Below are 21169 nucleotides of genomic sequence, written 5' to 3'. Positions count from 1 at the left end.
ACGGACACCAGTGTGTACATGGCCTCGGTGTTAATTTAGGTGGAATTTGTGCCTGGGAGGCAGTTCTACTTGATTCTCTCATCCTGAGAACAGGGTGGATTTTTAAACGTAAGAGTTAAAGTGCTTTAGAATTCCTGCTTTGGATGGCAGTATTAAAGAGACAGACGTACCTTACACCTGCTGCTTTGCCCTTTAGATGCCACAATAGCTGGGGCTGGGCCAAGTTGAAGTTGGAGCTAGAGCTATTCAGATCTCCCACAAGGTGGTGGGGACCCAATTCTGTGACTACAACTACATTGGATTTCCTAGCCAAAGAGTAGTCTTCAAAGTGGATTTCCAACACTAGTTCATTGGGAGGACCTACGTTTTCAGGTTGTCATCGCCTTCACATAAGTCTTTATTGTGTTTGTCCAACTCAAACGCAAAAAGTGCTAGCTCATTGTTTTTGTAGTTTGCACTTTTTGGGGAAAATGGGTCGTTCTTACGAATAAAACCCTGGATTGTCCTCAAGTTCTAGAATGTTCAGCTCATACCTTGGCTGCTAATACACACATCATCAAAATGCTGGCAGGGGCTCCTGCTATCAGAAGGTGTTATCAAAACACAGATTGCCTTAATTTTTTTCTTCAGGGTATGGTGGTTTTGTTTCTCAAAATTTTGACTTTATTGGAAAGGAAGAGGGAGAAAGGCAGGTAGCACAGATGGAGACAGATCTTCCATTCATGGGTTCACTCACCCAAGTGCTCTGATTAGCTGGGGCAAGCTGAGAACCAGAAGCCAGGACTTCCATGTGGGTCCCCCAGGTGGGTGGAAGGGAAGCAGCAACTAGAGCTATCGACTGCCACCTCTCAGGATGTACATGAGCAGGAAGCTAGATCAGAACTAGGGGAGGCGGGACTCAGATGACACTCGACAGGACACAACTGTTCCCAGATAGCAGCTTTGCCTGCTACACCACAAAGCCTACTCCTTAATATTTTTTTAATATACCGCATGGTTTGTCCCTTAGTCTGAAGATGGCCAGGCAACCTTAGATTTCACTGAAAACTTTTTGGAATTTTTCCATGTTTGACCACCCAGTGTTCTTCATGGCAGACTGAACTGAAGAGTGCACCTGCTGGCACTCCTACTGAAGGGTGCACTTCCTGGCACTCCTCTGGAGATAGTTCCACCTGGGGTACCTTGTGCTGATCTCCCCTCCCACCTGTTGAGAACAAACTGGCACCATGGAGTCAACAGAGCTCTGTGGGCTCTGGGATTTCCATGGGGAGACTTTCAGTAAAGGACGGCCATGACTTCAAACTGGAGGTGCTGGCAGCAGCCACTAGAGCAACTTCCAAACCAAGAGGGTCCTTGCCTGTGCCCAAAGTGAGCATCGCAAAGTCAGCTGAGGACTTCCCACTGGGGCAGTGAGCAAAGGGAAGAACGGAAATACTGTTGGTATTTCTTGTTATTCCTGTATTGTATTTGGGAGACAGAAATAAAGATCTCCCCCATCATTGCTTCACTCCATAAATCGTGGCAATGATCTCATGCAAGGGGCCAAAGTTGGAAACCCCAAACTCCGAAGGTCTGCTGTCCAGGGTTCACACCAGCAGGAAACTGGAGTCAGGGTAGAGTTGGATATTGAGTGATGTACCACACTGATACATCACTGGTACCTTTGGTAGTGTTTTCACTACAGGGTCACATGTCCAACCCAGGTGCTTATGTCCTATGTATTTATTTATTTAAAATCTTTAGTAGGGTGGCATTGTGGCACAGTGGGGTAAGCTACCACCTGCAAAAAAAGAAAGAAAGAGGATGGGTATGCAAATCTTTCTTTGAGATTCTGTTTTCTCTTTTAAAAAAAAAAAAGATTTATTCATTTATTTGAGAGACAGAGAAATCTGCCTTCACTCCCCAAATGTCCACAACAACTCAGCCTAATCCAGGCTGTCAGTGCAGGTGCCTGGAACTCCATCTGGGTCTCCCATGTAGGTGCAAGGTTCCAAGGACTTGGGCCATCATCTGCTATTTTCCTAGAAGCAGAGTAGCTGGGACTTGAACCAGCACTCATGTGGGATGGCCGGCACTGCCAACAGCGACTGTTGTGCTGTACTATACTGAACCCAGGTTTCTGTTTTCAAATCTGAAGGTGGGATTTCTGGACCTCATGGTTGATCTGTTAGTTTTTTGGGTTTGTTTGATTTTGAGGACCCTGCACCCCGTTTCTCACAATGCTATTATGTTGCTTCTGACAGTACCAAAGCCCCAGCCTTCCTCTGTATTCTTGCCAGCCCAATGCTATTGTTGTCTGTTCTTTCTGGCTTCTGTGGTGGGCATCCTTGTGGTGTGAAGGGATATTGGGGTACAGCTTTAATATGCATTGTTCTAACCATGAGCTGAGGTCGGGCGTGGGTTCATAGGATCACAGATGGGCTTTGCTACAGTCCTGAGCCATGTGTTTGGCCATGTAGGTGAGTCCATGGTTGCCATCTGAGCTCCTCACAGCCTGCTCCTGTAGCTTGTTATGCCCTGACTAACCAGCCCTGATTCAAAAGCAGTTTGCTGTTTCTGGAAACAGAGACAGAACCCTGTCTGGCATGTCAAAGTCAGCAACCTGTCAAGCGTGAGGTTTTTTGCTGGGGGCTATTGGGAAAGACGCTGTCCTGGGTGCTGACTCGGGTGAGCTCTGTTCCCTCCAGTTCCTCCCTCTGCTCTTTCACCTCTTCTGGTTCTTCAGGTGCTGCTGTTGCGTCCCCTGCTAACCTGTCTGTCTGCTCAGTTCTCTTCCCCACAGGATCCTGTCCTGATAACTCCAGTCCCTTCTCTTTCCAGAGCAGCTCAATCTCCTCAGATCTGCCTGGTCCCCCTCCCCAAAGTTGTGGCCTGGAGCCCCACCAGCACAGCTAGAGCCCATCTCACTGGACTCTGTCGCTCTCTGTCCCTGCTTGCCCAAGGTCCCGTGCCTTCACACTGTTGTCACATACATTTTCTTGTTCTTATTTTCTTTGTTTCCTTTTCTTTAAGGCAGCAGACTTAAGTCTGCTCTTGTATTCCATTATGCCTCACAGCAGAAGTCAGGAGGAACTTATCCAAAGTAAAATGAAATTTTAAAACTACTTCAATAAAGATCATTTCCATCAGATTTTTAAGAAATAGGAAAAGAAAAAAACCAAATACCATAGGTAGAACAGTTTTACCAACACATTTATGTTAAGAATAGCACATTGTTGTTACATTTTATTTCTATTGGAAAGACAGATTTGCAGAGAGAAGGAGAGACACAGAGAAAGATCTTCCTTCACTCCCCCAGTGACCACAAAGGCCAGAGCTGAGTCATTTGGGAGCTAGGAACCAGAAACTGCTTCTGCGTCTGCCAGGTGGGTGCAGGGTCCCAAGGTTTTGGGCCATCCTCTGCTGCTTTCGCAGGTCACAAGCAGTGAGTGGAGTGTCTGGGACACAAACTGGTGTCCACATGGGAACCAAACACTTGCAAGGTTCACTCCCCACCTGTCCACTAGGCCAGACTGAAGCCAAGAGCCCATCCTGGCGGCAGGTGGCAGAGACTCAAGTACTTGAGTCAGCACTTGATTCCTCCCAAGTGCATCAGCAGGAAACTGGGTCAGAGATGGGGGCAGGACTTGATCCCAGATGCAACAACACGGGGTGCAGGCGTCCCAAGCAACACCTTAACCCCACAACTCCCACTCACGTAGCATGGATTTGACAGCCTGTGAGTTTTACCTCATCAGCTCTGGGGAGGTATCTGAAATTTCTGAACCCAGTGCTTTTTTTAAAAGTTCTTAACTTTGACCTTCACAATCAGTGAGCAATGTTGGACCCATTCGTGACTTTGCTGAAAGCCCTGTGGATCTGGATTGAACTTTGCTTACTGACCCATTTCACCAGTTACTTCTCAGGGTCCCCAGGTTGTCCCACCAGCCACAGCCACCCCCAAGCACCTGGCACTACTCCCACTTTATCAGGGTCAGAGTGAGAGGCAGCCGGTGCTTTGCACATCTCTGGCTGTAAAGCCTCATCCTGGATCAGCAGTGAGGCATTGCAGCTTAGGCACTTGTAAGAATACCCAGGGGCTCTTAGGACCTTCAAGAGCCCCCCAGAGAACTGTCCCAGAGCTACCAGGGCAGGGCAGGGCAGGGCTTCTCACAGATACAGGGGTCCCCAGCAGTCCGGATCTCTGAACAACTCCAGTTCCTGATCATGGGCCCCTTCCCCCCACACCCGCATCCTAACCAGCCAATGAAAGCAGCTCAATCCATTGTCACCCAGAGGAGCCGGAGGGAGCAGGCAGCCAAATGGCGTCCAGACTTGGCCTGGATTCTGGGCACACAGATGGGTCGTGTGCGCACTGCTGTTGTAGGAGCCAGTGCTGTCAAGGCAGAATTCCCACCCACACTCCTCCCCTGAGACCACCTAACTCATTCACACGCAGTCTTCAGCTCCCTAAAACCCTGGCCTCCAGTGGAGAAGAGGAAATATTTAAGAGTTCTGCGCCACACCTAGTTCTGAAGACGTGACTTCATCCTGAAAGAATTTGCAAGCCTGCCTTGCCAATCAACAGTCCTCCATCAAACCAATCCTCTCCCTGTGTTCTGAAAACTGAATGGTGGCTCCCTGGGTCCTGTGTTCCCTGAGCTGCTCCCAGGTTGTTCATGTCACATCAGATACCTGGAGAAGTTTGAGCAACGATGTACCTAGTTACAATGGATTAAAACCTTGATGTGTGGCCTTCCACACGTCTTCCCCATTCTGTGTATTTCAAATCGATTGCATTTTGTGCATAAAGATTATTAGAAAGCTCATCACATTTTTCTTTTTTTTAATTTATTTACTTGTTTATTATTTTTTTATTGAAAAGTCAGATACACAGAGAGGAGGAGAAACAGAGAGGAAGATCTTCTGTCCGTTGATTCACTCTCCAAGTGGCTGCAATGGCTGGAGCTGAGCCGATCCGAAGCCAGGAGCCCAGAGCCTCTTCAGGGTCTCTCATGTGGGTGCAGGATCCCAAGGCTTTTGGGCAGTCCTCGACTGCTTTCCCAAGACACAAGCAGGGAATTGGATGGAAAGCAGAGTTACCAGGATTAGAACCAGCACCCTTATGGGATCCCAATGCATGCAAGGGGAGGACTTTAGCCACTAGGCTACCTCACTGACCTCATCACACTTTTTCATAGTGCTTGTACATATTAGTCATTTGTTTGCTCCTTGTAATAGCTCTTGCTTTAAAAGATGCATTTATTTGTTTAAAAGGTAGAGAAACAGAGAGAGAGAGAGAGAGAGAGAGAGAGAGAGAGCTTCCACCAACTGGTTTATCCCTAAATGGCCTCAACAGCAGTGGCTGGCCCAAGTCAGAACGAAGAGCCAGGAACTACATGTGGCTCTCCCAACATGGATATAGTTCCCAAGCACTTGAACCATCACCTGCTGCTTGCCCAGATTGTACATTATCGGGGAGCTGCATTGGAAGCAGAGCTGCCTGGAGTAAAATTGGATGGTCATATAGGATGCTGGCATTGCAGCCAGTGGCTCACCTCACTGCACCACAATGCCAACCCTCTTACACTAGCTTTCAGAAGCAGGCATGGTGCTGCTGGAGGCAGCTGTCACAAACCCCTCTCGGCTGAGGGCTCTGACACCAGCAGAAACATATTTCTCACCACAGTGGGAGGCAGGGTGGGAGTCCCAGGTCGACACTGCAGCTGAGTTAGTCTGCTAAGGGCTCATTTCTCAGTTCATGGGGACACCTGCTCCCTGCTGTCCTACTGAGCAGCAGCTGTCTAGACAACTTCTGTAAGGGTACTAATCCTATTCCTGAAGCCTCTGTTCTAACAAACCCCGGCCCCACCTCTTTGGGTCATCCTAATTAGGTTTCCATGAAAGGATTTTGAGAGGATGTGATGGTTCAGACCACAGTTGCCAGTCACAGCTGCCATTTTCCAGGTGAGGTAAATGAGGACTCAAGTGCGTTTGCAAAAGTGTCCCAAGGAGTGAGCACTCAAGCCAGTCATTACTGACAATCATATTAATTTTTTTTTCTTCTGTGAGCCTATTGAAGGTAGACATTATTACCTATTGTTAGATTTGGTTGTTTCAAGTTAGATAGATGACACTGGGCCTTTGGACGTATTGCATTACTTTGTTCATCATGTTAAACCACTGCTTGGGATGCCCGCACCCCATGTTGGAGTGGTGGTTTCAGTCACAGTGCCTCCATTTATCATCCTGCTCCCTGCTGAATGCACACCCTGGGAGGCAGCAGGTGATGGCTTTAGGACTTGGGTCCTCATCTACATGGAAGACCTGGATGGAGTCCTTTAGGCTGGTCTGGCTGTTGCACTGTTGCAGGCATTTGAAGAGTAAACCAATGGATGGAAGACCCATTCTCTTTCTTTCTCTCTCATCTGTCTGTATCCCTCTGCCAGTCAGATTAACAGTGAAGCAAAGGATATAAGGACACAACTGATACCCTGTTTCTAAGTTCTATTTGAATTTGAGTTCTTACGGAAAAGGTGAACCAGGAAATATTGCAGGTCTTTGTCCTGTACATGCTGAGAAGTCCTAGTTACATGAATGATGGAAGGTTTTTTCTCTTAGAGCTTGTTTTGGATGGGAAGAAGCATCTCAATGAAAATCCACATTTTCAGTGCTGGACCTGGCTTGATCCCTGCCTCCCTCCAGGCCTGCCACCTTCCCTTTGATGGATCATGCAAGAGAAACTATAAGTCAGAAGGACGGCCCAAAGCCTTGGGACCCTGCACCCATGTGGGAGACCTAGAAGAAGCTTCTGGCTCCTGGCTTCAGATCAGCTCAGCACTGATAATTGCAGTCATTTGGGGAGTGAACCAGCAGATGGAAGATCTTTCTATCTCTTCTTCTCTCTATAAATCTGCCTTTGTAATGAAAATAAATAAAACTTGGGGGGAGGGGGAAAACATTCCACTCTCCAAAGAAGTCTTATGAGCCTCCAGTCTTGCAGCAGTGACTCAAGAACATTGTAGCTGCAAATTTTTGTGCAGGCTTCAGTTTTCAAACCAGTTAGCTTGGTGTGAGGTCTCTGGGGTTGTAGCCGCAGGATGTTGTTTGGCCTTGTGGCAGCGTTGTGCTTTGCCAGGGGTCTGATGCGCGTGAAATCGTTCTCACTAGAGTTTATGGAACTAGACACCAGAATGCAAATAGAGATCAACATGCCAGTTGCCAAAATAGTTACAGTGTTGAACCACTATGGTTTTGTCCATATCCAGGTTCACACATAGACTGCCCAATCAGTCGACTTGGAGGAGCTGAGCTGCAAGCTGCAAACCTGAATACAGCCCTGTGGCCTACCCTGGGCTGCAGGTGGGGCTTCCCTGGCAAACTACAGCACTAGGTTTTTCTCCCACGTTACCATCTAGTTTCACACTCTGCTGCCTACATGTACCCTCTGAGCCAAGAGATGTCACGGGGCAGCCGTGTCTGCTGAGCCCCCTGCCCTGGGAGGGCTCAGTGTGCCCGGCTGGCTAGCAGCAGCACCTCTGTACCCAGCTGCCCCAGTAGGCTGTGCTTAGCTCTGCCACCACCAGCCCTGTCCACCACACACTGCTCCCTGTCCCACACGTGTATGCAGGCTGGTGCAGAACCTTCAGAGCCCAGGAAAGACCTTCCTCAGAGGAATGAAAAACAAAAGCCCAAAACCTTTGTGTTTCGTCCTCTGATGGGGAAACCCCCTTGCCTGCATGCTTGTTCCACCACAGTGACAAAGTTAGGCTTTAGTTTGCAGCCATGGGCATGCATCTTCAGAATTATTATTTTTGGAAGGAAAAAAGGGTAGAGTTCCATCAGGTGGAACTGAAAGCAGATCTGGTCTAACACAAAAATGCATTCCCATGTTCTAGAAGTTTCCACTGTTCAGGATCTGCTTCCTGTTCTCCACTTTGTTTTGGTTCTTTAACTAACCTCAGGCTGTCCCGAACTCCCATTCCCCAACCCAAGCCATCTGTGTTAACAGGCTCATGGAAGCCATTTCAGATTTCATTACTGGGGAGTTATATGAGTAAAGCGCCACTTATAACATCACCAGCATCCCATAGCAGAACACGGGTGTCTTCTTATCCAGCTGTTCTTCTTATCCAGCTCCATGCTAATGCACCTGACGATGGCCCAATGGCTTGTTCCCTTGCCTCCCGACATGGGAGGCCTGGTTGGAGTTCCAGGCTCCTAACTTCAGCTTCGTCCAGTGCCTGCTGTTGCAGCCACTTGGGGAGCGAACCATCAGGTGAAGAATCTCTTCTCTTTTTCACTCTACTTTTCAAGTAAATTAAACAAAAAATAATAAGATTTCACTGTTTGTCAGCAACTACTTCCTTTGTCATGTCTGAAACACCATGCAGTTTCTCCTGGGTGGTTATTTAAGGAGCCCATGGAGCAGAAGAGTGGTCTTTGGGAGCGTGGCCACCACCATGGTCAACACAGAGCTCAAGTTCTCGGAAGTGGGGGAAGTCCTCCCAGCATGTCCTGACACGCTGCCTGCTAGTCTTGCTCGGTGACTGAAAAGCAGAATATGGATCCAAACAAGCAGTGTTCCCAAGCCGAGCTGGAAGGATATCCTGCCTTGGGCCTGGAGCGCCATGCATGCAAAGTCGCTGTGTTGTAAAACCCACTTTCCCCTTTCGTGGGATCTCATGACCACAGCGATGTCAAGGGCAGCCTGTCCTCCCTTCGTTCCTTTCTTGGGGTGCCCCTCCATGAGAATCCCACCATCTACAGCCTCTGGATCCCCCTCTGCTGTCCCAGCATCCCTTTATTTCTCCATTGGAGGGGGATGGCTCCCTTACTCAGCAGCCCCCCTCTGGGAGGCTGGGTGGAGTGGAATGCCAGTCACAATAGAGCAATAAATCATGGTCTAAGTAGAAAAAGTCTCTTTGTCTCCCAAGAAAAGCACAAGGCCTATGCGGCGGGAGGCAGTTCAGAGTCAGGAAATGCAGACTGGATGTGGACTGTCAAAGGAACTACATTGTATGGGATAACATACATTTTCTGTGTGTGTGTGTATACTGAATGGGTTACAATTACTAAGTGGGACTTTAAAAAAACGTATCCTTTACCAATCATCCAACCTCATAACATCAAGACACCAGTATTTACTACTTTCATATGTTGAAAAGGCACACACATGGCCTTTTACCTTTACATTTTTAAAAATACGAGGAAGGGGCTGCCATTGTGGCTTGGCGGGTAAAGCAATCAGCTGCAGTGCCAACATCCCATATGGGTGCAGGTTTGTGTCCTGATTGTTCCAATAATGATCCAGCTTCCTGCTGGACACCTGGGAAAAGCAAACAAGGATGGCCCAAGTGCTTGGCCCCTGTTCCCACATGACTGACTTTTAAAAAATCAATCAGTAAAACCTTTTTAAAAAGTAAAAATATGAAAGGCTGGATATACATGATTAACATGGAAACAGAGCTTGAGGTGGAATTGCTGAGACAAATCAGAAGGGAGTTTGCATGTTTCTTTCCATCTCCCATTTGGCTCACACAGCAACTTTTTTTTTTTTTTTTTTAAGATTTACTTATTTTTATTGGAAAAGCAGAGTTACAGAAAGAAAAATCTCCCATCTGCTGGTTCATCCAAGTGGCCACAACAGGCAGAACTAAGCCAAACAGAAGCCAGGAGCTTCTTCAGGTCTCCCACGTGGGTGCAGGGACCCTCCACTGCTTTCCCAGGCCACAAGCAAGAAGCTGAATGGGAAGTGGAGCAGCCAGGACTTGAACTGGTGTCCATATGGGATCCTAGCACATGCAAGGAGAGGATTAGCCACTGAGCCGGGCCCCAGGTAGCTTCTCTCTGTCTCTTCATTAAGTTTTATAGATATTTTATATGTGCTTGTTTATCATTTTGATTTCTTTGCAAGGTTTATTTACTTAGGTAAGGCAGAATCATCAGTTTGACTAGAGGCTCCCCGAGTCGGATGCCTGTAGCTTCTTCTAAGGGAATGTCTTTGTGTCTGTTTTACACAGGGTGGAGAGGCCAGGCCTCTCACTGGGTGCAGAAGATGAGCTGACAGGATTAGGAAGCAGGTGCAGAGATAAGAGCTCTTGAAAGTAGAAAATGTTCAGGAAGCTTTTCCTGTATCGACTAAAAAACAAAAAGATTTAGTTCTTTATTTGAAAGGCAGAGGGAGTGAGGAAAAGAGCCAGGCACAGGAGAGAGAAAGAGAGTGATAGAGTGTGTGTGTGTGTGTGTGTGTGTGTGTGTGTGTGTGTGTGTGTGTGTGTGTGTGTTTCCATCCACTGGTTCACTCCCCAGATGGTCACAAGGGCTGGGATTGGGCTGGGCTGAAGCCAGTAGCCTGGAACTCCATCCAGGTCTCCCACATGGCTGGCAGGGTCCGCAGCCCTTCGGCTGCCTTGCGCTGCTTTCCCAGGCACATCAGCAGGGAGTCTGGAAGCAGAGCAGGCGGGACTCAAACCAGTGTCCATATGGGCAGCTTAACCTACTGAAATCTGAAGCAAGTTACTCTGATGTCAGGAGTGAGTGTCTTAGAGTAGTTCTGTTTGCTTATGTATTTATTTTTATCTTTTCCCTTCTAGTGCCTCCAAAGGACTAGAGAGTTGTATCTTTTTTTTTTTTCCCTCAGTTTTGGTGTTTTCTTGGTGTTACCTGGGCTTCCCCATCCCCCAGGTGGGGGACTATGTCACTGGACTGTGGGGGTGAGAGGGCGGTGGGCGGGTTCTGAGGAGGGCCTGCAGACCAGATAATAATCTCCAGAATGTATCTTCCCTGGAGGTCTGAACCACACGTCCAGGATGTCCTGTTGTGTCCGTCACATTTTCACCAAGGTATGGGTCTCTCCTGGCCATGCTGGCACACATGTCTCCCTACACTGAGAGAGCCAGGGCTGTACCAGGAGTAATAACAGAGCCGGGCAGGTCTGGGTGGGAGCTGGGGTGTTTCCTGCCCGAGCCACACCTCTCTAACCAGTCACCATCAACATCCTTATTTGTGAAGTAGAGGCTGAGCAGCACCTCCCCTGAGCTACAAGCAAGACAGACTGATCTGTTCACCCACAGGCTTTGCTGGAGTGTCATGGGGGGCATGGGGGGGAGGAACTGATGACCTACCCAAGTGATTGTGGGAGGCTGGCAGGACTTGGCTTTGAAAACCCACAAAGGAGGAATTGGGGGTTGTTGCAGCCCACCAGGTTGAGCCATTCCTCCCAGTGCTGGCATCCCAAGCCTGAGGGCCTGTTGCATTCCCAGCTACTCCACTTGCAATTCAGCACACTATTGATATAGCCTGGGAAGGCATGGATGATGGCCCAGGTGCTCTGGCCCCTGGCTGCAGCTCAGCACGGCCAGCCATTGTGACTATTTAGAGAGTGAACCATGGATGGAAGATTTCTCTGTCTTCATTATTCCCTCTTTCTCTGACAGTCCGCCTTTCAAATAAATAAATCTTCTTTTTTAAAAAAAAAATCCCAAATGTATTAATTCACTTGCTCTAACAACCCACTAGGCAACAAAGTGTATAAAAATCACCAAGAAAATTTTTTGTAAGAACCAAAATATGGAACTTGTCCTGTAAGATCTTAAACTTATTTAAGGGCAATGATAATTATAATAGTATGGGTTAGGAGTTGGAATAGGCAGGTTAGGCTAATTAATGAGATATATTAGGTTAACTAATGTTGGGACGGACAGGTTAGATTAGAATAATATAGGGATTAGCCCTTAGATAAGAGAAGAAAGAATCTGGAAAAAATGACATTTCAAACTAGTAGGAAAATAACAGAAAGTGGTGTTGGGACAATGGACTGTGTGCACACTTGGAGGATACAAATTCCAGATGGGTGAAGAACAAATCTAATATTAAAAACATGTTTGTAACTTGGATTCTGTAAAGCCAGCTTCAGGAACTCTTGCTTAGCAAAAACGGTCTGACCCTGAACATGTTGTTTAGCTTTTGACTGTCTTTTTTTGTTGTTGTTTTTATCAATAACAAAAACCAATAGAGATAACCATACGATAGAATGCAGCTGAGAGCAGTGTTTGAAATGTACTTATCTGGTCAAGCATCCATCTCTCTGGTTACATGGAACTTTGTGTTTTGGTGATGATATCCAATTCTGTATACTCCAACCCCTAGCAGGACAGAAATTTTACTTCTTGCTTCTGTGGCAACATATTTGAGTCCAGCAGGCAGAAATCTATCGCTTGCTAAGTCCTTTACCTCCACACCACCAGAAGTGATGAAGAAAACGTTCTCCATTGACACGTTAGACAAGTTCTTAACCACGGTTGTAATTGTGAATCTGCGATTATTTGCACCTGTACCTAAATGGCAAAAGATGGGTGAATTCCAGATGTGCTCTGATTCTTCTTCTTTCAGTTCCGTTTCCCATAGGAAGAAAATGATCCATTGTATCCTATGCAGTGGGACTTTTCCCACTCTTTTTTTTTTTTTTTTTTTTGCTTATTTGTTTGGTTAGGAAAGGGTAAGGTGCCATATGTAGATGCTGAGAAAGTGAAAGTAAGCGACCCTAAACAACAATGGGATAACGGGATTTTAGTAGTCTTCTAGGGGCTGGTACTGTGCCACAGCAGATCTGATCTGCATGTCTCCTAGGGCCCTCACAGTGTCCCCAGGCTAGCCGTGATTGTCTGTCTCTCCATCCTGTGTACCCAGGGACAGTCCACAATGTTTTGCTTCCAAATTAAATTCATTTATCCTCTGTCTGTCATTCCTTTCCTACCCTGCTCAGCCCCTCCCACCAGCAGGTGCAGTAAAGAGACTCTTGGTTAACTATAGGCAACCGTGTATGCTGCTCCTATCTGTGAGGCGTGATCAGACCACTCAGGCAGAGGGAAAACGTGCTGGTGCTGCAAAGAAACGTCTTCTTGGGCAATAACATGCCATCTTTCTTTCCTTGCCCTTTCTCTGCAGAACGATCAATGCATGGAAGAGATGCAGATCATTGGAGGAGAGGACCTTTCAACCCTGGCTGGAAAGGTTTGTTTCTGGAGATACGGGTGACCTTCGTCTTGGGCCAACGCTTAGGGACGCATCTCAGACGTCCTCCCGGGCTAACTAATTGGTGCAAATGGATATGCCAGTCCTTGTAATGACTGCTCCTTTTTTGTTATTATTTAAATTTTTTTTTGCTAGGTAGAGTTACATAGACAGAGATCTTCTGTCACTGATTCAGTCCCCAAATGGCCTGAGCAGCTGGGCCAGGCTGAAACCAGGAGCCAAGAGCTTGGTTTGAGTCTCCCATGTAAGCTCAGGGTTCCAAGGATTTAGGTCATCCTTTGCTGCTTTCCCAGGCACATTAGCAGGAAACTGAGTGGGAAGTGGGGCAGCTCACTTTCCCTGGCACCTGAAGAAAAGGAGGCTGGTGCTGTGGCATAGCAAGTAAAGCCACCACCTTCAGTGCTGGTGTCCCACATGGGTACTGGTTCAACTCCCAGCTGCTCCATTTCCAATCCAGCTCCCTACTAATGTGATTTGGAAAGCAACAGAGAATGACCCAAGTCCTTGGGCCCCTGAACTCATGTGGAAGACCCAGAAGAAACTTCTGGCTCCTGACTGGATTGGTCCAGCACCGGTTGTTGCAACCATTTGGGAAGTGAAACAACAGACAAAACATCTCTTAGTCACTCTCACCGTAATTCTGTCTTTCAAATAAATAAAATAAATCCCTAAAAAGGAGAGAGAAGGAAGCCTCCTTGCACTTAAGAAAGCCATTGGACAAGTCTGTTGACATGTGCAACATTTATCAAACGAAGGACACAGAACTTCCTAAGAAGATACTCTCAGACCTTGGCCTGTTTCCTCTTTCCTGTTGAAAAAGAACGCACCCTAAATGGTGATAGGAAGATACTTCTAGTCTTAACTGGGAGTTGCAGCCTTGCTGGCACCCTCGTGATTCAGTTCAGAGTCATCTTGGAAAGAGCCCCTGGGTCTTGGGAAAGCAGAGCGTCTCCGCAGGAGGCGATTCGAAATGTGAGTTTTGCTTTCAGTAACAGAGAAGCAGGCTGTGTCTGTGTGCACCTGTGCTGGCCTATTATGCATTCAAGAGCTGTTTCCATCTTCTGCTTTCTAAGAACAAAGGATCCCTCCATTCCGCAAGCTTAATCCCTCCGGCTCGCACAGTTCCCCAGATGGGGCAAAAGGGACAACAGCCGCGTTTAATCAAAACACTGCTAATAACATCATGAGGCGTGGGCACTGTGAGTACAGAACAGCCGTCATGCCCACATGTTTGAAGACAACACTGCTCAGGCATTGTTCAGTGGTCGTCAGTGGGTTTCCTAGAAATTGGAATGACCATGTTGATACTGAGGCATTGTGAGGCCACCGTTTGTGCAGAAAGTCCCTAAAATATCAGAAACGGCTTTAAAATGTATAACTTTTAACAGTGTTTGACCAAGCAGTCCTTAAGCGATGTCACTTTAGTACTGTTCCCTTACAGCTTGGTAAGGGCTGAGCCAGGAGGACTGGAAGAAAATGTCATGCAACCCCTGAAAATTCCTTTCTAATCCTGAAACAGCCCAGGGCATGTGTGTGGCCTGTCTGTGCACCACCTCTCCCAGGCAGGCTCTCCGCCCAGGGTCGGAGGGATCTTGAAAAACAATGGAAATCATGAGAGGCCGGGCTCTCTGCATTGTTTAGAATTCACATTCAGAATTTTGCCATCACGCCAAATTCATTTCTGCTGGAAACAACAACAAATGAATGGGAAAGGCACTCATTCACTGGTGGGCTCTTGGTCTGAACCATGGTGGACGATGCTCTGAAACTTGCTTGTGCACTGTCTGCTCCTCTGTAGTTCGTGTCTGCTTTTGCAATGGCTCCACAAACCGCACTTTCAGTTACATTCTGGCTGTGTGACTGCCTTCTCTGGCTCGTGCTCAGCACCCAGACAAGAGCCCCACTTCCTGTGGGCTTTCCAAAAAAAAAAAAAAGAAAAAAAATCCAAAAAAACCCTGCTGGAGAGGATTGGGATGGTCCTAATCAGGTAGGGGAGGTTTACTGGGGACCAGAAGATGCAGAGAACACAGAAGCAGGATGGGTTAAACGCAGGAGGGAGGAGGATAGGTGGTCCAGGGAAAGGTTAACAACCTGAGCAGGTGCAGCAGATTTGGTTTGTAGAAAACTTGGAGTATCTTTACCACATATTCACTGACTCAAAAGAGTTGTACTCAAGGCTAGCGCACCTCATGGGGGAGTGGGATTCCTGGAAGGAGGGAGCGAGATGGCACAGGTAGAGCCCATGGGAGCCCTTTAACTACCAAGAAGGAGTGAGAAAAAAAGGAGCAGCTGTGTAGTTGAAAGGAGGGCGGTGGGGTCCACGGCTAAAGTCCTCACCTTGTATGTGCCGGATGGGATCTCATATGGGCACCGGTTCTAATCTCGGTGGCTCCACTTCCCATCTAGCTCTGTGCTTGTGACCTAGGAGGGCAGTCGAAGACGGCCCAAAGCCTTGGGACCCTGCACCCATGTGGGAGACCCGGAAGAGGCTCTAGGCTCCTGGCTTCGGATTGGCTCAGCTCCAGCCATTGCTGCCACTTAGGGAATGAATCATTGGACAGAAGATCTTCCTGTCTGTCTCTCCTCTCTGTGTATCTGACTTTCCAATTAAAAAAAAAAAATCTTTTTTTTTTTTTTTAAAAAAGAGGGTGGGCAAGAAGAATTTTGTTTTTTTCCAATCAATATTTATTTATGAAAGCACTTTCTACCTGGGAAAGTGACCCACCTGCTTGGTTTTTGTCATGCTCTAAATTAGAGACAGGACCAGCCCCTGGAACTGGGTAACTTCTGGAACCCTTGCAGGCATGGGAGGTAAAATAGAGAGAGAAGACCAGACTGGATTTCTTTCTCGCTCTCCTTACTTTGCTTCCTTCCTTCCTGTAAGAAAGGGGAAAGCACTACCGAGCCAGCCAGCCAGCTGTGTCACAGCTCTAACTAGGTCACTGCTGTTAAACGAAAAGAGCCCTCAGTAGGTTGCCCCTCTCGGCCTGATGGTTTCTCAAAGTCGGCTGAATCCTTGGCATTTCAGAACGCATGAACATGACATTCATGTTCAAGAGGACTCTCAGAAGAGGAGGAAAGAACAGAACTAAGCACAGGGACATGAGCCCCTGGCTAGCATGCCCCTGCCCACACCCTCCCTGTCCCTCCCAAGCCCAGCGGTCCCCAAACACCAGATTCAGGCACCATCAGAAGCTGTCCAAAGCGCACTTGCTCCCTCCTCCTGCCTCCACTGGCTGCCCCAGTTCTTTAAATTATTCCTCTTCATTGCATCTAACCAGGCTGTGAACATTCGTGGAAATGCCCCCTAATGGGAGGTTCTGGCAGTTTGGAGAAAGAAGCACTGGAAGCAAAACGCTGAGCTTCAGCTTTCTGGGGCGGGCATTGGAAGAGAGGGGCAGTCTTGCGTTGACTCAACGCCCACTCAATACTTGGCACATAGCACACAGCTGGCTCAGCCTCCACTCTCCGTCCCTCTGACCACCGGGGCTTGGCCGATGCCATACCGTACCAACTCCTTGGCAGTTTGAGAGACTAAAAGTAGGGCTTGCTTCTTGAAAAAAATCATTGAGAGTTGCCTTATCCTTTCCTTCTGTCTTGGGTTCCAATTTTCTTTGCTTCCCAGGCCTGTTTGGAACTCCAAGGTGGTGAGCCAAGAAAAGAACCATGCAAGAGTAAGGAAAGAAATGGAGATTCCACCCCCACGCATGCATCCCCCACACCTCCCTAGAATGTCCACCGGCAGATTTTGCTGACTTTCTGGGAGGAAATGAGCTAGGCGTGAGGGGATGACTAAGACAGGAGCTGGCAAGCATCATGGATTCGGTGAGGAGTTATTATCAGATTGGAAGTGTTTGGGAGGCACGGCATGTTCTGGAGTCTGTTTTCCAAGGCTGCCCGCTCAAAAAAAGATGGGAATTTTTAGCAGACGGTCTTGTGCAGAATTGAAAGCATTAGACAATAAGTCTGGTTAAAGTAGTAGGATGCAAGAGAGGGGGTTGCCGGATCACAAGGATAATGAGCAAGAGGAAGTGGGAGAAACAAGGTCACAATTGCTGATTGGTTCCTAGGTGTTTCTTGAATGCCTACTGCCTGCCATTCCCTGCCTTAAATGCTGATCCTACAAGAAGGGGGAGTCTTGGGCCTTTAGCTCTGGGATGGCAACTTGGACTATGAAACCAGAAAGAGACCTGTTGCTGTAGACAGCAGCGACAATGCCTCCAGTTACTTCCTGTCTCCTCCTGGGCTATCCTCTTGCTTCACATGGCAGAGGGCCTCCTGGTACCCCAGTCCCATCACAGAGGCCCTGGGACATGACTCTTGCTGAAGGTGAGCTAGCATTGTTAAGACACTCTAGGCAGCTCACTGGTTACCTGCAGGGCGTGCTGTTCCCTAGCAGACAGTGTGCTCTGTGGCCAGATTTCTGAATCCACTAATTTTGTGCTTTTAAAATCTTTTTACATAGCTCAGAAAGTACTTTATGTTGCTACAGATATGATCAACAAAGATTTAGTTATTAATATTTGTAAGACAGGCTTAGAGGAGAGAAACAAAGAGAGATGCTCTCCACTGGTTCACTTCCCAAATAGCCACAGTGGCTGGAGCTGAGCCAGCCTGAAGCTGGAAGCCAGGAGCTTCTTCCGGGTCTCCCAGATAGTTATTAAGGCCCAAGCATTTGAGCCATCCTCTGTTGCTTTCCTAGGAACATTGATAGGGAGCTGAATCAGAAATGGAGTAACTGGGACTTGAACTGGCACCCATGTGGTATGCTAGCCTCACAAACAAAGGCTTAACCTACATGGCCACAATGCTGGCCCAAGCCTCCACATCCACCAATATCTGTGAAATATGGTTGAATCCTAATTAACACATATGTTCCTTAAAGTAATCCAGCAAGAGGAGGAAAGAAGGAAGGAAAGAGAAAGAAAAAGAAAGGAGGGAGGAGGAGGAGAAAGAAAGAAGATAAAAGAAAAAAGAAAAGTCAGACTCCTGGAGAAGGACAGGTATTTAGCCTAGTGGTTAAGCTGCTGTTTAAGATCCCCACGTCCCTAAAGGAGTGCCCGCCTTCAGAGACGCTGCGCACTGGAGTCTAGCCCCTGCTAATGCGCATCCTAGCAGGTGGTGGGGCCCTGCTACCCACACTGGGGGGACCTGGATGGAGTTCACAGCTCTTCGCTTGTGTCTAGCCCAGGCACGGCCCATTGTAGGCAGTTGGGGAGTGAATAAGTAACTGGGAGAGTTCGCTGTGTCCCATAAATAAGTAAAGAAATCAATACACTGTAAATACAACACTGTAAGAACAGAGTAAACACAATTTAGGAATGCCAAAAGAACAATAAACAAGCTCTGGAAGGAGAAGTAATATAGGACAGGGTTTACCTCTGCAATTGGAAAAAAAAAATATATATATATATACAGCAGCTTTACCAGCTATGCCACCACATAGCCTCTCTGCTTCTCTTTAGAAATGCAGCAGGAACACGGGGGAGTGGGGAGCAAGAAAGCTCAGAGTTCAAAGTAACTGCATGTGGGGAGAGAGGAAAGGTGAAGGCTTCTATAGAACCCACTCCCTCTGTTGAAGTTTCACTATATGTGTGTTATTGCCCTGGTCTAAAACATGATGGGGTAATCTTGATCTTGTGTCTTGGGATCAGTACACATCCAAATCCTTCTTCCCACCCACCACTGTGACAGAGTAGAAGCTGCTGATCTTTCCAATGAGAAAGGGTTTGTTGTCCAAACACCTGCACTTGTCAAACACCAGAATAGCAGATTTAACCATGTCCAGTGCACTCAATATAGTTAGGTGTGTTGCAGAGTCACTCTCTTGAAATTTCTCTTAGTCGAGACAAGGTGAAGAATCAGGAGATTCAATTACCCACCACGTGCTCTGAATGTTCTAGTTGCTGATCCTCAGACGGCAATCACACAGCTCAGCTGACATGTGTCAATTCAGTGTTAGGATCTAGGGAACTGTGTTCAGTATGGCAAACGGACTCTGCCAGCAGGACTAGCATGCCATGCCTCAACCTGCTTCACAAATGGGCACCAAAGGGCCAGCATCCCACATCACAGTGCCTGATTCCATGTCTTCTGACTGCCAGCCAGTTCACCTCGAGAGGCAGCAGGGAATGGCTGCAGTACTTGAGTCCCTGCCCTTTACATGGGTCACTCTGCTGAAGTCCCAGGCTCCTGACTTGAGCCCTAGTGATTGCAGGCACTGAACAGTCTTTGTGTTTCTATCTTTCAAATAAGATGAAAAGAAGAGCAAGTATTGTAGTACAGTGGCTTAACTTCCACCTACAATTCCTGCTCCTATATGCACATCAGTTTCAAGTCCCGGCTGTTCCACTTCTGATCTAGCTCCCTGCCAATGCTCCTGGGAAAGCAACAGAGGATGGCCCCAGTGCTTGGGCTCCTGACTCCATCTGGGAGACCCAGAAGAAGCTGCTGGCCCTGGTCCTGGCTTTTGCCTGGTCCAAACTTTGCTGTCATTTTGGGGGTGGGGTGGGGCTTGTGGGGAGTGAACCAGCCAATCAAAGATCTCTGTCACTCTACCTTTTAAGTAAATCTTTCCTAAAAATTATTTTTAAAATGAAAATGATGTTAGAAAGCACAGGGTAATTTTATATTTTAATGATGGAATGATAAATTTATAAATGGATTTAGTGACTAAAAGGACCCTACCTGAAATAAAAACATCTCCTTAAAGAGAATTTGATAAATGGTGCAAATTTCAGGGATATGGGATTCTTGGGTAGGTAGTTATTTTCATTCATCAAGTCTCTTGTGTGTCAGATAGCTAATGTGTAAGATTCGATAGTATTTGTCAAAGTGATGTAAATCCTAGGGAGAAATGAAAAGTCTCCTAAAGAAAGAAAAACTTCCTTTCCACAAAGGTGGAATTTCAGCATGTGTCTAACAGGAAGGGCGTGTGTTCATTTAGTGGGACAGCACTGACATGTTCCTGCTGGTCCACTTAATTGGCTAATTTTAGCTCATCCCTAACCTCATCCCTAACCTGCGTTGGTTATTGCCATTCCCTCATTCAACAAGCCATTCTTAAGCACCTGTATATAGGCACTGTGCTGGAGTGTAGCTGGGAGCTGGGCACCCGGGACCTCCATTAACCCCCTTATTGCGTCAAGTTTGGGGCTGCAGTGGAGGTGGAGAAAGCCAACAAGAGATCCAAGTGCAGCTTGATTGGAGTCCCCGGGGAAAAACAGAGGTCCATGGAACAAAGGGCCCGCCCACCTCAGGGGAAAATAGAAGCTGAACTCCTTATGTTTGTATTTTTTAAAGATGCTTTTTTTTTTTTTTTTAATTTAAAAAGCAGATTTTCAGAGGGGAAAGACAGCCAACATCTTCCATCTACTGATTCACTCCCCAAATGGCCACAACAGCTAGAGCTAAGCCAATCTGAAGCCAGGAACCAGGAGCTTCTTCTTCTGAGTCTGTCTTGTGGGTACTGGGGTCCAGGGACTTGGGCCACCTTCCACTGCTTTCCCAAGTCACAAGAAGGCAGCTGGATGGGAAGTAGAGCAGCTAGGATATGAACTAGCATCCATATGGGATGCTAGCATTTACAAGTGGAGGATTAGCCTATTGAGTCACTGCACTGCACCCGCCCACAACCACCACAGTTCTTGCTCTCTGTTTCCTCAGCTTAGGAAAGCCTTCCTGGGGACACAGGAGGCTGCCACAGCTCAGCATATGATCCAGCCACACAGCCTTGCCTCCGGGAGTGGCCTTTGAATGACTTGCTTTGTCTCTCAAGGGAGCACTGGGTGGGACCACTGAGCTTGGGTTGGGTAGCATGGTTAAGATGGAGCCTGGGAATGCAGCAGTAAGTGGTTCCAAAGGAACCAGGACTTGAATCTGGAGTGCCTGGGTGACCTGTGAACATGTGGATGAGACCCCCTGGGGAGGACTGGTGAGGGGCATCCTGAAGCTGCACACAAAGGGTGTGCTCGTCTTGTGACCCAGGCACATGAGATACCCTGAAACTTGCATTTTCTTTCTTTCAGAATGTCCTCATTGTTGAGGTAAGCTGGCTTTTTCCTGTCTACCCTTGGGAGTTGAGAGAGTCTCGCGGTGAGTTTGGAAACATAAGACTTATCAGCATGCTAGCCCAGGACTTCCAAGTTCCCACTCT

At 47.5% G+C, this 21169-nt stretch overlaps 1 protein-coding gene across 1 annotated transcript in view; it reads left to right on the top strand.

The window, feature by feature from the left end:
- Positions 1 to 21169, top strand: part of PRTFDC1 (phosphoribosyl transferase domain containing 1) — a 59745-nt gene that overhangs the window by 31598 nt on the left and 6978 nt on the right. Inside the window, exons 4-5 of the mRNA XM_040992539.1 lie at positions 12928 to 12993; positions 21042 to 21059. Coding sequence (XP_040848473.1) covers positions 12928 to 12993; positions 21042 to 21059 — 84 coding nt within the window. The remainder of the gene's footprint in view (positions 1 to 12927; positions 12994 to 21041; positions 21060 to 21169) is intronic.

The sequence above is a fragment of the Ochotona curzoniae genome, unplaced genomic scaffold, assembly GCF_017591425.1.
Source record: "Ochotona curzoniae isolate NIBS_2020 unplaced genomic scaffold, NIBS_Ocur_1.0 contig_78, whole genome shotgun sequence".
Taxonomy (NCBI): Eukaryota; Metazoa; Chordata; class Mammalia; order Lagomorpha; family Ochotonidae; genus Ochotona; species Ochotona curzoniae.
Note: the sequence above shows the minus strand (reverse complement) of the source record. Positions and strands in the feature narration are given on the sequence as shown.